This window comes from Grammomys surdaster, unplaced genomic scaffold (genome assembly GCF_004785775.1).
Source record: "Grammomys surdaster isolate TR1022 unplaced genomic scaffold, NIH_TR_1.0 170, whole genome shotgun sequence".
Taxonomy (NCBI): domain Eukaryota; kingdom Metazoa; phylum Chordata; class Mammalia; order Rodentia; family Muridae; genus Grammomys; species Grammomys surdaster.
The window spans coordinates 23,260,723-23,274,077 of record NW_021604618.1 but is presented as its reverse complement, the minus strand read 5'-3'; the positions used below and the strand labels follow the sequence as shown (position 1 = coordinate 23,274,077).

Genomic DNA, 13,355 nt, shown 5'->3' with positions numbered 1-13,355 from the left:
TCTCTCTCTCTCTCTCTCTCTCTCTCTCTCTCTCTCTCTCTCTCTCTCTCTCTCTTTCTCAATTGAAAGTTAACTTCAAATTTCAGGAAAATTTGCTTTGCAAAATGACCCACATTTTTCTATTATGGTTATGAACCAATTACATTTCAGTTTTAGTTGTCTATCAGCTTTCGTTCCACAGAAATGCTCTGAAGTTTTTGTTTGCTTTAAAACAAGATTTTTGGCAGAGGAAATGAAAGGTATCTGAAATGCTGAGATTTCAGATTTTTGGAGCAGTGTGTTAATGTGGATCTTGTAGGAAACAGGCCAGAAAACAAAAAAATGAAGATTTTATTATTTGTGAAGAAAATGCAAAGGCACATGAATGGAAGCATCCTACAAAAAAAGTAGCTCTCATAGAAGAAGGTTGAATTAGTGGTCCCTAGAAATTAAGGGTGTCAGGAGATCAGATAGAGGTTAAATAACGGGCAGCAAAGTGCACTTAGGAAAATTAGTTCTAGTGCTCGTACTTAACAACAAAGTGATATGTTTCAAAATAACTAGGAAAAAGAGAGCCCAAAGTTTTACTATATGTTGAATTGTAAAATATTTGAGGACTTGGAATTTTCAGTTATCCTGATTTGATAATTATACATTGCATATGTGTATGTATGTATGTATGTATGTATGTATGTATGTATATGTGTATGTATATGTTGTTGTGATTGGTCTCATAAATACATACAAGTATTATGTGAAAAGAATGAAGGAAAAGGCCGGGCAGTGGTGGCACACACGCCTTTAATCCCAGCACTTGGGAGGCAGAGGCAGGCAGATTTCTGAGTTCAAGGCCAGCCTGGTCTACAGAGTGAGTTCCAGGATAGCCAGGGCTATACAGAGAAACCCTGTCTCCAAAAACCAAAAAAAAAAAGAAAAAGAAAAAAGAATGAAGAAAAAGAAAGAATGAAGCAATAGGTTACGCACTGTGGCACACTTTTAGTAATTCCAGCACGCTTGGAGTTCCAGAGCAGCTGGAGCTATGGAGCATGCCCTGTCTAGAAAAGTAGGCAGGGATGGAGATAGAAGAGAGAAAGAGAGGCAGAGACAGACAGCAAAATAAAAATCTGGCTTTGCTATCTTGCCATGTCTTGCAGAACAAGCTGCTTTTTATTAGCTTTGCTTAAGGCCTGGAATCCTTTTGTGAGAAGCCCAAAGGACAACAGCTGGAGCATGTTGTCAGCTTGCTCTCTCTAATTAGAGATCTATAAGGTGAATTGTGACCTACACCACAGTGGCATTTATGCTTTAGCATATACCAATACTGGTATAATTGTTCTAAAGTTATGACTCTTACACTTTTTTCTTGTGAGATTTGTGAATTAATTAGAACAATGATTGCTTAAGTTTTGTTTTTATATGTGTGAGTGGAAGTATACACATGCCATGACATGTATGTAGATATCTGCTGCCTACATGAGCTTTCTGGTGGTTCTTCTGCTGCCTCTCATCTGGGCATGCTGGGATTCTACTTGTGAGCCACCGCATGCGGCTCTTCTATGGGCTCCAAGGCCTGGGTCCAGGATATTATTAGGCTTGCATGCCAAAGTATTTTTCACACTGAGCTACTCCTGCAGCCCTAGAAAAGTGATTCTTAATAAAGAATTCAACTTTCTTATATTGTTAAGACTTCCATACACATAAGAGATGCTGTGCTTTGACTCAGTTTCTTCCTCTCTGCTGGATTTTTTTGTAATTTTTTCCCAGTTTCACTGTAAACTGGTTGTCAAATTGTAGCTATTTGGGATTTTACTTTTGTAATTTTTGTATATCCACCTATTAATTTCATGATTAATGCCTTTTAAATATCATCTTATAGTTTTCCATAGTGTGTTTTAAGCAGTTGTTTTGATGTTCTAAATGATTTTCCCCTAAATACAATTAAAATAAGTAAATATTCAAAAATTCTACAAATATGTTACACCTAAAATAATTTTACCTGTGACTGGTAATACATATATAACATACTTAGAAACAAAATTTTCTAAGGCATCCTCTGACTTTGCTCAGAGCATAATTAATCTCAGATAAATTGTTTTTTTATAAGGTTAAGTAGGTTAGTAGCACAGGTTTTATAGTATAATTCCAGTTACCTGCGAAGCTAAGGCTCATTTATGCACAGGAGTTTAGGGCCAGCCTGAGCAACATAATGAGACTCATCTCCTTTTTTTTTTTTTTTTTTTTTTTTGGTTTTTCGAGACAAGGTTTCTCTGTATAGCCCTGGCTGTCCTGGAACTCACTCTGTAGACCAGGCTGGCCTCGAACTCAGAAATCCGCCTGCCTCTGCCTCCCAAGTGCTGGGATTAAAGGCGTGCGGCGCCACCAACGCCCGGCTGAGACTCATCTCCTTAAAAACTAAATAGGTAAATAAAATAAAGTTTGGTTTGCATTTATTTCTGCATGTGTGTACATGTGGGGTGTGTGTGTGTGCGTGTGTGTGTGTTACAGTACTCATGTGACACCTGCAGGGATAAGAGGACAAAGCAGGGATTAATTTTCTCCTTTCACTGTGTGGGTCCCAGGGATTAAACTAAGTTTATCAGACTTGGCAGGAGGTGCTTTTACTCACTGAGCCTGTTCAAACTAAACTTTGAAAAGGAGGTTAAATTTCTTAATTTTAAAAAACTGTAGGTAGGTAGCTATAACTTTACTGTAGTATTTTAACTAGGTCCTTCTCATCATTGTGAATGACTCCATAAAAATACCACTCTGTTTTTAAGGAAATGTTTGTGCTAATTAGCAGAAACCTATCAGAGCTGCAAAAGGAGGAACACATCTGGACACTGTGCACAGATACTTTGTCATGTTTCTGATTGGAGGCTATTCAATTTGTTTACCTTGGTTTCAAGGATTAGTAAAGCGTAGATATGTCCCTAGATGTTGTTGATAAGCATTATAAGGCTTCTTTTTAACCACTGAGCAGATAGCTGAGTGATAGAGTGCTTTCTGCAGGCTCTGGGTTAAATTCCAACACCATCCAAAAAAAAAAAAAGAAGGAAAGAAAGGAGGGTGGGCGTTAAAAATTGTGCATGTGTACATACACATGAAGGCAGACTCAGAGAGCTGACTTAACCTGTGCTATTTATACGTAAGAGTGTGTATCTTTACAGTTACTCCCCTACAACATATTGGTTTCATATGTACTTTTTTTCTTTTTCATTTTTTTCTTTTGCCCTCCCTCTCTCCCAGACAGGGTTTCTCCATGTAGCCCTGACTGTCCTGGAACTCATTCTGTAGACCAGGCTGGCCTCAAACTCACAGAGCTCTGACTGCCTCTGCCCCCTGAGTGCTGGGATTAAAGGCATATGCCACCATCACCCGACTTTCATATGTACTTTTAATGCAATATTGCAGTTAATCTTTAATTTATTGTGTATAAAGTACTTCAGAGATGAAGTTTAAAATGTATTTCAGTTCACAGTAAGAGAAATAAAAAATCATTACCTGAAGGTAAAAATGACCAAAAAAATGTTGTTTTGACAGGAAAATAATGAAACTGGCTTAGAAAATGTCATAAACAAAGTGGCCACATTTAAGTAAGTGTTTAATATTTATTCTTTTCTGAGAGATAGGCTGATCTTTATTTTTATACTCTGGATGGTTTTTTAGAACATCTGATTTTTAGAGTGCCCAGGAATGAGAATACAATATGGAGTCGAGAGGTGAGAGTGGAGGATGCACTAGGCACTGACGACTGTGTTTAATAATGAAACAATTCAATGTGTTTGTTGATGAAATGAGGTTCTTTGTGTGGCAGGTCAATGAGAGACTAGCTAGTTATATTAGGTGATTTAGACAGTAAGCTAAGACTGTCTGGTAACTCTTTCCTAATACTCTGAAGCTATGACTTCATTGTTTTATAAATTTTTGTTTTATATGCTGATCTTAGATTTTTTTTTCCAATAGAGTTAAAGGGTATTTTATAAACCTTTCACTCTTTGTGGTATGTAAGGTGAAAATGTTAATTGGATTAATTCTTGAATTTTGGATAATTGATAATAGTAATGTACTTTGGCTTATGATCGTATTGTGTTTAGAGTGATGCTGTTGGTGTTTTTTTAAAGACTTATTTATTTTTGTGTTCACTCATGTTTTGCCTGTATATATGTCTATGCGAGGATACCAGGTCCTATGGAGTTGTAGTTAGCAGTTGTGAGCTGCCATGCGGATGCTGGGTCCTCTGGAAGAATGGCCAGTGCTCTTAACTGCTAAGCCATCTCTCCAGCTCACTACCAATTATAAAAAACTTATAGAATAGCATGTGGCTCTTTTTTTCCTATTAGCAGTGTTTAATGATATTTTTTAAGTTAAAGATTGAACAGAAACTCAAAGATGCTAAATGTTCACAGCAAATATGGTATGCTCCCTTTAGCTGTGATGCTTTTCCTACTACAGCGCTTGATAGAAGATTCCGTACTATTAGAACAGTTTGCTAATGATTTGTTCTCTACCATCTGAGGTTTGACCCACGTCAAGTAGTATACTGTAATTTAACAGGCACCTTTAAACCCAGAGGCTATAAAAGAAGTCTGGGAATCTAAGTACACATTCTAAGGTCTACTTAGCACAAGGCAAACTCTCCCAGATTTGTTTGAATTTCATAACTTATTAAATAAAAATGTCACTGTTGTCAGGATTTTGTATTCTGTGTATGTTTTTTAGTTACCATAGAACTAAATTGATCATTTCTAAGATATAATTTTTTAATAGGAATCTTGAATTTTAGATTAGATTTTAGAGTCTTTGTCTGGTGTCAGTTCTGTGAAAATAAAACACTGTTCTTCATCTCTGTGTTATCTGTTGCTTTAGGAAACCAGGTGTGTCGGGCCATGGAGTTTATGAATTGAAAGATGAATCACTGAAAGACTTCAATATGTACTTTTACCATTATTCTAAAACACAACATAGCAAGGTAGGAAAAGTATCCTTTTCATAAATAAACCTGAAGTCTTTTATGTTTTCTGAATCTACAGAAAAGTAGTTTCATCATGGCTCTCAGTAGAGGGTGGTGTTAATTCATCCAAAAAAATTAAAAACTTAATCAGTATAGATAATCATGTATAGACAATATTTAGATTTACTTGACTATAGCAGAAATGTCCATAATAGTTGCTACAGGAGAAGAGGATTCAGGTATGCATCCTTCACTTCACTGTCACATGCTTTGATTGTCTGTCATGCTTCTTTAGAATACTCCTCTTCCTCTCTTGCTTCCTCCCCCCCGCACGGCCGCCCGGGGGGGCCCCCCCCCCCATTCTTTTTCTTTCTTGTCTTTTACAACAGTGATTAGCACATAGTGTCTGTTGGTCCTGGAAGGAGAAAGCTGGTTACTACCAGTGTGATCTTGCTTGCTTGCTGACATTGTGAGAAATGCTCTACTCTACCATGGCTTCCTCTTCATGATTATCTGAAGCCAGACATGGGGCTGAGTGAGATGCTGCTGCCCTTTGTATCAGGCTGTCTGCTGCTTTCTTACAGCAAAGGAGTCTAACACAGGAGCTTTCTTTTTTTTTTTTTTTCTTTAAAGATTTCTTTATTTATTATATATGAATACACTGTAGCTGTCTTCAGACACACCAGAAGAGGGCATGAGATCTCATTACAGATGGTTGTGAGCCACCATGTGGTTGCTGGGATTTGAACTCAGGACCTCTGGAAGTGCAGTCAGTGCTCTTAACCACTTTGCCATCTCTCCAGCCCAGGAGCTTTCATTTAATAAAATAAAATAAGTATAAATACAGATAAAAGTTACACACTGTAGGTCCTTGGACTGGATAGAAGCTAGGAAGTCTTCTGACTAAAAGAACAGGAGCTAAGTTCTGCATGAGAATCATACCTCACCCATCTTGTGATGCCTTCTCTAAGACAACTATTTGGTTTCTAGTCAAAGTAATATTTTGAATATATTTTAAATTAGCATATAAAATATTTTAGTAGGTAGGTCAATCTTTGTATTTTTTTCAAACAATATTTTACTTGTTTTGTGCTTGCTAAGCAGTGTATGTAATAATAGTTTTTACTTTTTCTTTTTTTTTTTTTTCTTAAATAGGCTGAACATATGCAGAAGAAAAGGAGAAAACAAGAAAATAAAGATGAAGGTAAAACTGAGATTCTGAACTGACTTCATTTTGCCTATTTTTTGTGTTTTGTTGATTTGAAGGGGGCAACTAAAGGAAATATAGAAAAGCCTCTTTTCATTTATTTTTCAGATGTGCCAACATGAGTGAAAGCCTTTTACATTGTTAGCAATGGAATCTATTTTGGGAGACTAGTCTAGCAGTTTGCATTTCCCTTGACATTGATGTTTTCAGTGCTTTGAAGTGGAAAAAAATTATGTTATTTTGCATTTAAACTTTGACTTTTCATATTTACAATTTAGTATGTTAGGATAGTTCAAATAAAAATGTGCCTGTTTGTCTCTTTTCCCCATTTATTCTGTTTCCCCGACAGCATTGCCACCACCACCTCCTCCTGAGTTCTGCCCTGCTTTCAGCAAAGTCGTCAACCTCCTTAGCTGTGATGTTATGATGTGCATCCTCAGGACCATCTTTGAGCGGGCAGTGGACACGGAGTCTAACCTGTGGACAGAAGGGATGCTGCAGATGGTATGTTTACCTGCAGCGTTTGCTTTCAGTTCTTTGTGGAATCTGAAAAACAGTCCTTGGATTAATGTAGTCAGAACCATGTCAGAAACACATGGTACTTAGGAATCATTAAAATAGTTTAACTGTGGCCCAAGTTGCTTTGGTGATACATTCTCATGTTTTTAGCATCTCTGTCCTTGGGAAATACTCATGTTTTAAAAAACTCAAAAAAAGTGTGTAGGATAGGGATAACCAGGAAGTGAGAGCCAGGCCTGGGAAGGATTAATCAAGTAAGCAGTCTTGGAAAAGCTTGAACAAACATCTGAATATGCAGAATGCTATTTACTAACTGCTAGTTAGCCAGGGTCAAATCTGTGTGCCCTAGAGGTTGAAATCTTGCCTGTCAACCACCTGTTCATCCTTTCTTTCCCCCCTAGTTGTTTCCTAGCTTCCTCTCCAGGTTGGCCTTCTTATCCTGGGCCACATATAGGTATCAGGCATGTCAACCCTTAGGACACTATCCTCCCTCTGCTTTGTGGATTCTCTGGCTTCGGTCATGGTAGGCCCAGGAATGGTAATGGAGAGGAAAGTAACGAAAGCTCATGAGAAGAAGCACAAGCATGGAAGGTGTTCTGCTTTTTCTTCTCCTTTTCCAACAGTGATTCTGACAGAAAGCAGGGGCTGGATCCCTCTCCCCCGGTCTCCCCAGTCCTGCTCTCCCTTCAAGCTTCAGCAGCTGTGCTGTGCTAAGGGAGATTAGCCTTCCACTCCCTGCCCCACGCTGCCCTCCCCTGCTGTTCAGCCCTGACTGGCTAGGGAGAATGGCATGGTAACCATGGGCTAGCCAAGGCTTTCCTCTCCATTCTTGAGAGATGCTATGATGAAGATAGCAGAATAGCTGGTTTTTAAAGATGGTGTAATCTTGAGAAACCAAGGAGTGAAGACAAGTTTAAGATCTATAAAGTGTCATCTGTCCTTATTTCTTTTTTTAATACTTGTGGTTGGGGTTCTGTAGAAATGTAATTCTGTTGTACCCTGCACTTTTGTAATTGGGGCACATCATGATGATTAAAAGCGACTGTATCCGTGGCAAGCCTCTTATTGATCGCATTCACTGCAAAGGTTCTGGGAAGTAGAATCCTTGGTTGATAAGCTCTTTTAGAACATAATCTATTCCTATGCTATTTTAGGTACTACTCTCCAACTCTGTTCATTTGAACTCCAGTTAAAAATTTCCTAACGTCTCCCAGCTCCTTCTCCTGAGTTGAGAGAGAGAGAGAGAGAGAGAGAGAGAGAGAGAGAGAGAGAGAGGAGAGAGAGAGAAAAAAAAACAAAACAAAAACAACCAAACAAAAAAAAAGTCTCTTCATGTTAGTGATAAGTCCATAACACATTGCATCATGCTGGTTTTGTTTTTTCTTTTCTTTGAAACAGGGTTTCTTTGTGTAGCCCTGGCTGTCCTGGAACTTGCTCTGTAGACCAGGCTGGTCTTGAACTCACAGAGATCTACCAGTCTCTGCCTCTTGAGTGTTAGGATTAAAGGCATACGCCGCCACCACCCAGTGCATTGTATTTTTATAGGCATATATTTATGTTGTTTGATTTGGTTTGGGTGGTGCTGGTGAGTAGGCCGAGGAGCGTGTCTATACTAGACAAAAACTCTACCACTAACCACACTTGCAGCTCTCTTTGTTTTATTTATTTGTTTGTTTGTTCGTTTTTGAAGTAGAGTCGCATACTATATATAGCACAAGGTAGACTGAAACTCTTTATGCCTAGGCTAACCTTAAACTTGTGGCAGTCCTTCTGCCTCAGCATCCTGAGGGCTAAGAGTATACATATGAGCAATCATACCTGACTTCTTGGTATTTCTAATTAATAAATTACTTAATCCTGCTATTTTATGGCAGCTATAATTATATATTTATTTAATACCTATTTAACTGAATAATCTCTATCCCTGTCCCCTGTTAGTGATTATTGGTCTGTAGGTTCATGCTCTTTTTGTAGCTCAGTGATAAATACTTGCAGTACTATAGTCAGTATTGTAGAGCTTTATTTGAACTCCAGTTAAAAATTTCCCCACAGCTCCCAGTGTCCTTATCTCCTAAGCACTGTTAATGTTTTGTAAATCCTGGAAACTATTTCAACATAAGCACATAAGGGTCTTTGTCATTCTTGGTTGCATGTATATTTCATTGTGTACGAATACTATTATACATTTAACTTTCGTTAATAGACATTGGGCTTGATTTTAGGGTTTTGTTATAACAAAGAACACTAAGATGAACATTGATTGTGGTTAGTTTGCTTGCTTGCTTGCTTGTGACAGATTCTCTTTACGTCGCTCAGGCTGGTCTTGATTTTGTGGGCTTAGGTCATCCTTCCCCTCTCAGCTTTCCAAGTATATGAGATTACAGGTGTGTGCTATACCTAGTTTACAGTGAACATCCTTGTACAAATATCTTTGTTTACATAAATGAGTATATTTGCCATACTAATTCCTACTACACAAACTACTCCTTTACATTTTTGACTGGTGTTGTCACAATGATTTTTTTTTTAATGTAAAACTAGTTTATGTTCCTTTATCACCAGTGTAATAACAAATGACTGCTTCCTAAACCCTTTGGGCAGCTGTGCAGTTTATAGTAAACTCCAAATGTTTGTCACTTTTTAAGTGACATTCTTTCAGTTGCCTTAAACTGTATCTCCTTAATTTGAATTGGGTACTCAGGATTTCTCTTTCAGTTAACTTTGTTTATAAGCTTTGTCCATTTTGGGTTATTGTTTTCTTTCTTTTGGGTTATTTACATTAGTACCTCCAATTAAAGAAGAAGTACTTCAAAGTCCCTTGTTCTCCCTTTTTCAGGCATTCCATATATTGGCACTGGGCTTGCTGGAGGAGAAGCAGCAGCTTCAGAAAGCTCCTGAAGAAGAAGTGACTTTTGACTTTTACCATAAGGCTTCAAGTATGCTACAGCATCATTCCCAAGAAGCTTCAAGCTTACTGCCCATTTGTAATTGAAAGTTTGGACCTTAACCAGTTTTTATCTGTCAGTTCTTAAAATGTAAAAAGCCCTTTGTCTTATAGTTAGGGTTTCATTGCTGTGAAAAGACACCATGACCATGGTAACTCTTATAAAGGAAAACTTTAATTGGGGCTGGCGTACAGTTTCAGAGGTTTAGTCCATTATCATCATGGTGGGAAGCACGGCAGCATGCAGGCAGTCATGATGCTGGAGAAGGAGTTGAGAGTTCTACATCTTGATCCTCTGGCAGCAGCAGAAGACTGTGTACCACACTAGGTGGAGCTTGAGCGTATATGATACCTCAAAACCCATCTCCACAGTGACACACTTCCTCCAACATGGCCACACCTACTCCAGTAAAATCATCCTTCCTAATAGAGCTATTCCCTATGAGCCATACATTCACATACATGAGTCTGTGGGGGCATACCTATGCAAACACTACAACTCTTAACTGATTTATTTGCCTAGCATGTTTAGTTTTTAACTAATATTTTCCAGTATACTCATTTTTTTTTTCAGTTCCTGGGTATGATTGTAGTATGAATGGAGAGAAGTGTGTCTCACTGAAAGTATTTCTTTTTATACTTTTTTTTTCTAATTTTGAAGAATAGAATAGGTTTAGATTAGAATGCTCTTAAGCTAAGATAGTCTTGTTCAAAGCAAATTCCTGAAACATTAATTACAAAACCAGTAGTTGTAAGCAAAGCATGACACTAACTTTGTAGATTACTGAAGCCTTCTCTGTCTGTGGCCATGGCCTCCCTCACTTCAGTGTCTCTGCAGTAGTTCTTCTCATCGTGTGCTTGTACTTGTAGACAGTAACCAAAGAGAGGGAAGGCAAGAGCGGTTTATTAGGAGTAGCTCTTGCTTAGCAGTGAAGTGGGTGATGCAGAGAGACTTAAAATAATGGGAGTTTCTCTCATCCTATCTTTTAATTTAGCCCTTAGTCATTCACATAATCGTAACTCAGTATTTCATGTCATCACAGATTCTTTCTTTGAAAAATCAGGGTAGAGAAGGGACTGACTAGCAAGCCTCAATCATCATGTGAATGATAGGCACTGAGAATTAAACTCGTATGTCATTATGAAGATAATCTTCTTTTAATATAATTTTGTATTTTAAAAAAGGATTGGGAAGTTCAGCCATGAATGCTCAGAATATACAAATGCTTTTGGAAAAACTCAAAGGAATCCCCCAATTAGAAGGCCAGAAGGACATGATAACATGGATACTCCAGGTATATCACAAAAGTAAACTGGTCTAATGAGTTATGTGCTGCTTAACACCAAGAACATATTTTGATAAATGCATCATTAAGTGATTCATCCTTACTTGAATACCACAGAATATACTTCTGTAAACCTAAATAGTTTGTTACTTGATGTGAACTCGATGCAGTCAATAAACTCGGTTAAATAAATACAAGGTGTATGAGATTGCTACTGGTGTAACTTTGCATGCTGTTTTACTTTTGTAAGTAGAGAGAGCATGCTCTCAAATTATAGTGAAAAGAGTAGTGTAGGGGCTGAAAGTAGAAATCAGTGGTAGCATGTGTGTTCACCATGTGTGGGTCCTTGAGTCAGTCCCCAGAACCATAGATTAATTTTAAAAATTTTTACAGTATGATACAGTAAGCACATAAAAAAGTACATGCAAGTAATGTTATACAGACTGAGCAGGTTAGATTTAGGAATATGTACATGTATATATGTGTGTATATATATATATGCACACACACACACATGCATGTAACAAAATGAGGCCTTGAGTTTGAAAAAGATCAAGGGATGAGTATATAGGAAGGTTTGGAAGTGGGAAAGGAAAAATAATGTAAGTATAATTTCAAACATAAAAAATCAAAGCCTTGACAGTCATTTATTGTCATTATTTAATTATACATAATTATGTGATCCCATACTGTATGTAAACATCTCCTATTTGCTGCTAGGATTCAGCTACTGCTCTCTCTTCATTTGTCAGTCATTTACTGTCAACTGTTACAACCCTGTGGCTTTTTGTGGTAGTAATTCAATTTCTTCTGGTTCTGTGACATTTATTTTAATAATAAGATATTTATTTATGTCATTATCAGTTACATTTACTGAGTAATTACAATGTACCATGATGAATTCAAGATCCCAAGCAGCACAAAATGCTTGCTTTCATGGAGCATGTGCCATAGTTGAAGTACAATTGATAATTTTAAAATATTCATCTGGATAATCTAATAGCATGAGAGAAGGTTCCCTTGGATAATAAGAGAAGGGCTTTGTCAGAAGGTGAAGTGAGAGCTGAGACATGGGTCACTCTAACACTCTAGAAAAGAGTGTTCCAAGGAGAGGGCACTGCAGTGGAAGAGCAAGGCCAGCATCACTGGAACATAAGGGGAAGTGGGACATCAGGGATAGCCAGGGCCAGACTGTTGTTCCCTTCATAGGTCAGAATAAAATGGTGTATTGTCATTCTGAAGTCATGAATAAAAACATACTTTAAACTGGCTTTAGTGGTATGCTTTATAGTCCCAGTTATTTAGAAGACTAAGTCAGAAAATCATTTGGGAGTTAGAGTTTCCATTAACATTTAAAATTTAACATTTAGAAATAATCTGCTGCACCCCCAACCCCAGACAAACTGTTGTTCCCAGAGCAGCAGACTTAAACTCCGCTGATGGCTCCTTGGCCAACAACAGCACTGTTTATCACAGACAGGGTCACCTTTTAAATTTTGTTTTTCTAATACATCTAAGTATCTTACCTCAAAGGCATTTCAAGAGAAGATGGATGAATCAGATTAGTGATTTTAAAAAATCTGTCTTCCCTGTCAGTCTAACCAAACTTAATATTTTTTCTGTTTTCACAGATGTTTGACACAGTGAAGCGATTAAGAGAAAAATCTTGTTTAGTTGTGGCAAGCACTTCAGGATTGGAGTCCGTTAAAAGTGAGGAGGTAACAGCACTGTAACAATGTTACATTCATCTCTGGCTGTGAACATGGAGTCACTTTTCTTCTTTTGGAGGAATTCTGTGGCAAAATATGGGATTTTTGTTCATCTTTTATTTCCTTTCCATGCGTCTGTACTGCACTTAACATAAACTCAGTATAATGTATGTATTTTACAAAATTAGAGGATCTTGATTCCCAGTGAACTCTGTTAGAAAGACTTTATTAATTTTAAAATACTTTCACCTCTAAAATTAAGACTTGTCTCAGTCAATGGCATTTCATAATTTAGTCAATAGTATTCATGTATTAAGAAGTATAAAATAACGGTACATCTTAGATCCAGTGAAATTACATAATTAGACGCCATGATTTCCCATAATGTTTTGAATCATGTTTTGCTAATATTAAATTAATTAGCCAATATTTAATTGTTAGAATATTCCTTTTGTTTATTTGTTTGTTCTTTGAGACAGGGTCTCTCTATGTAACTCTGACTGTTCTAGAACTTGCTATGTAGACCAAGCTGTCCTTAACTGAGATCCATTTGTCTCTGCCTCCCAATGCTACAATTAAAGGGTGCACCATCACATCCATCTTAATTATTAGAATATTCTTACTTGAGGTTATTAACTTTTTTCTAAAAGAAAATGTGTTGTACTTGTTTGTGTATGATAGAACATTTGCCTCACGTATGAAAGGCCTGGGTGAAATCTTTAGTACTTTTAATAAATCTCTTTTATGTTTTATCTTCTGG

General features: G+C 37.3%; 1 protein-coding gene across 1 annotated transcript in view; it reads left to right on the top strand.

The window, feature by feature from the left end:
- Positions 1-13,355, top strand: part of Ubr1 (ubiquitin protein ligase E3 component n-recognin 1) — a 112,025-nt gene that overhangs the window by 54,036 nt on the left and 44,634 nt on the right. The window contains exons 22-28 of the mRNA XM_028766833.1: positions 3,520-3,572; positions 4,846-4,948; positions 6,086-6,134; positions 6,487-6,641; positions 9,493-9,592; positions 10,786-10,895; positions 12,518-12,604. Of these exons, the coding sequence (XP_028622666.1) occupies positions 3,520-3,572; positions 4,846-4,948; positions 6,086-6,134; positions 6,487-6,641; positions 9,493-9,592; positions 10,786-10,895; positions 12,518-12,604 (657 nt within the window). The remainder of the gene's footprint in view (positions 1-3,519; positions 3,573-4,845; positions 4,949-6,085; positions 6,135-6,486; positions 6,642-9,492; positions 9,593-10,785; positions 10,896-12,517; positions 12,605-13,355) is intronic.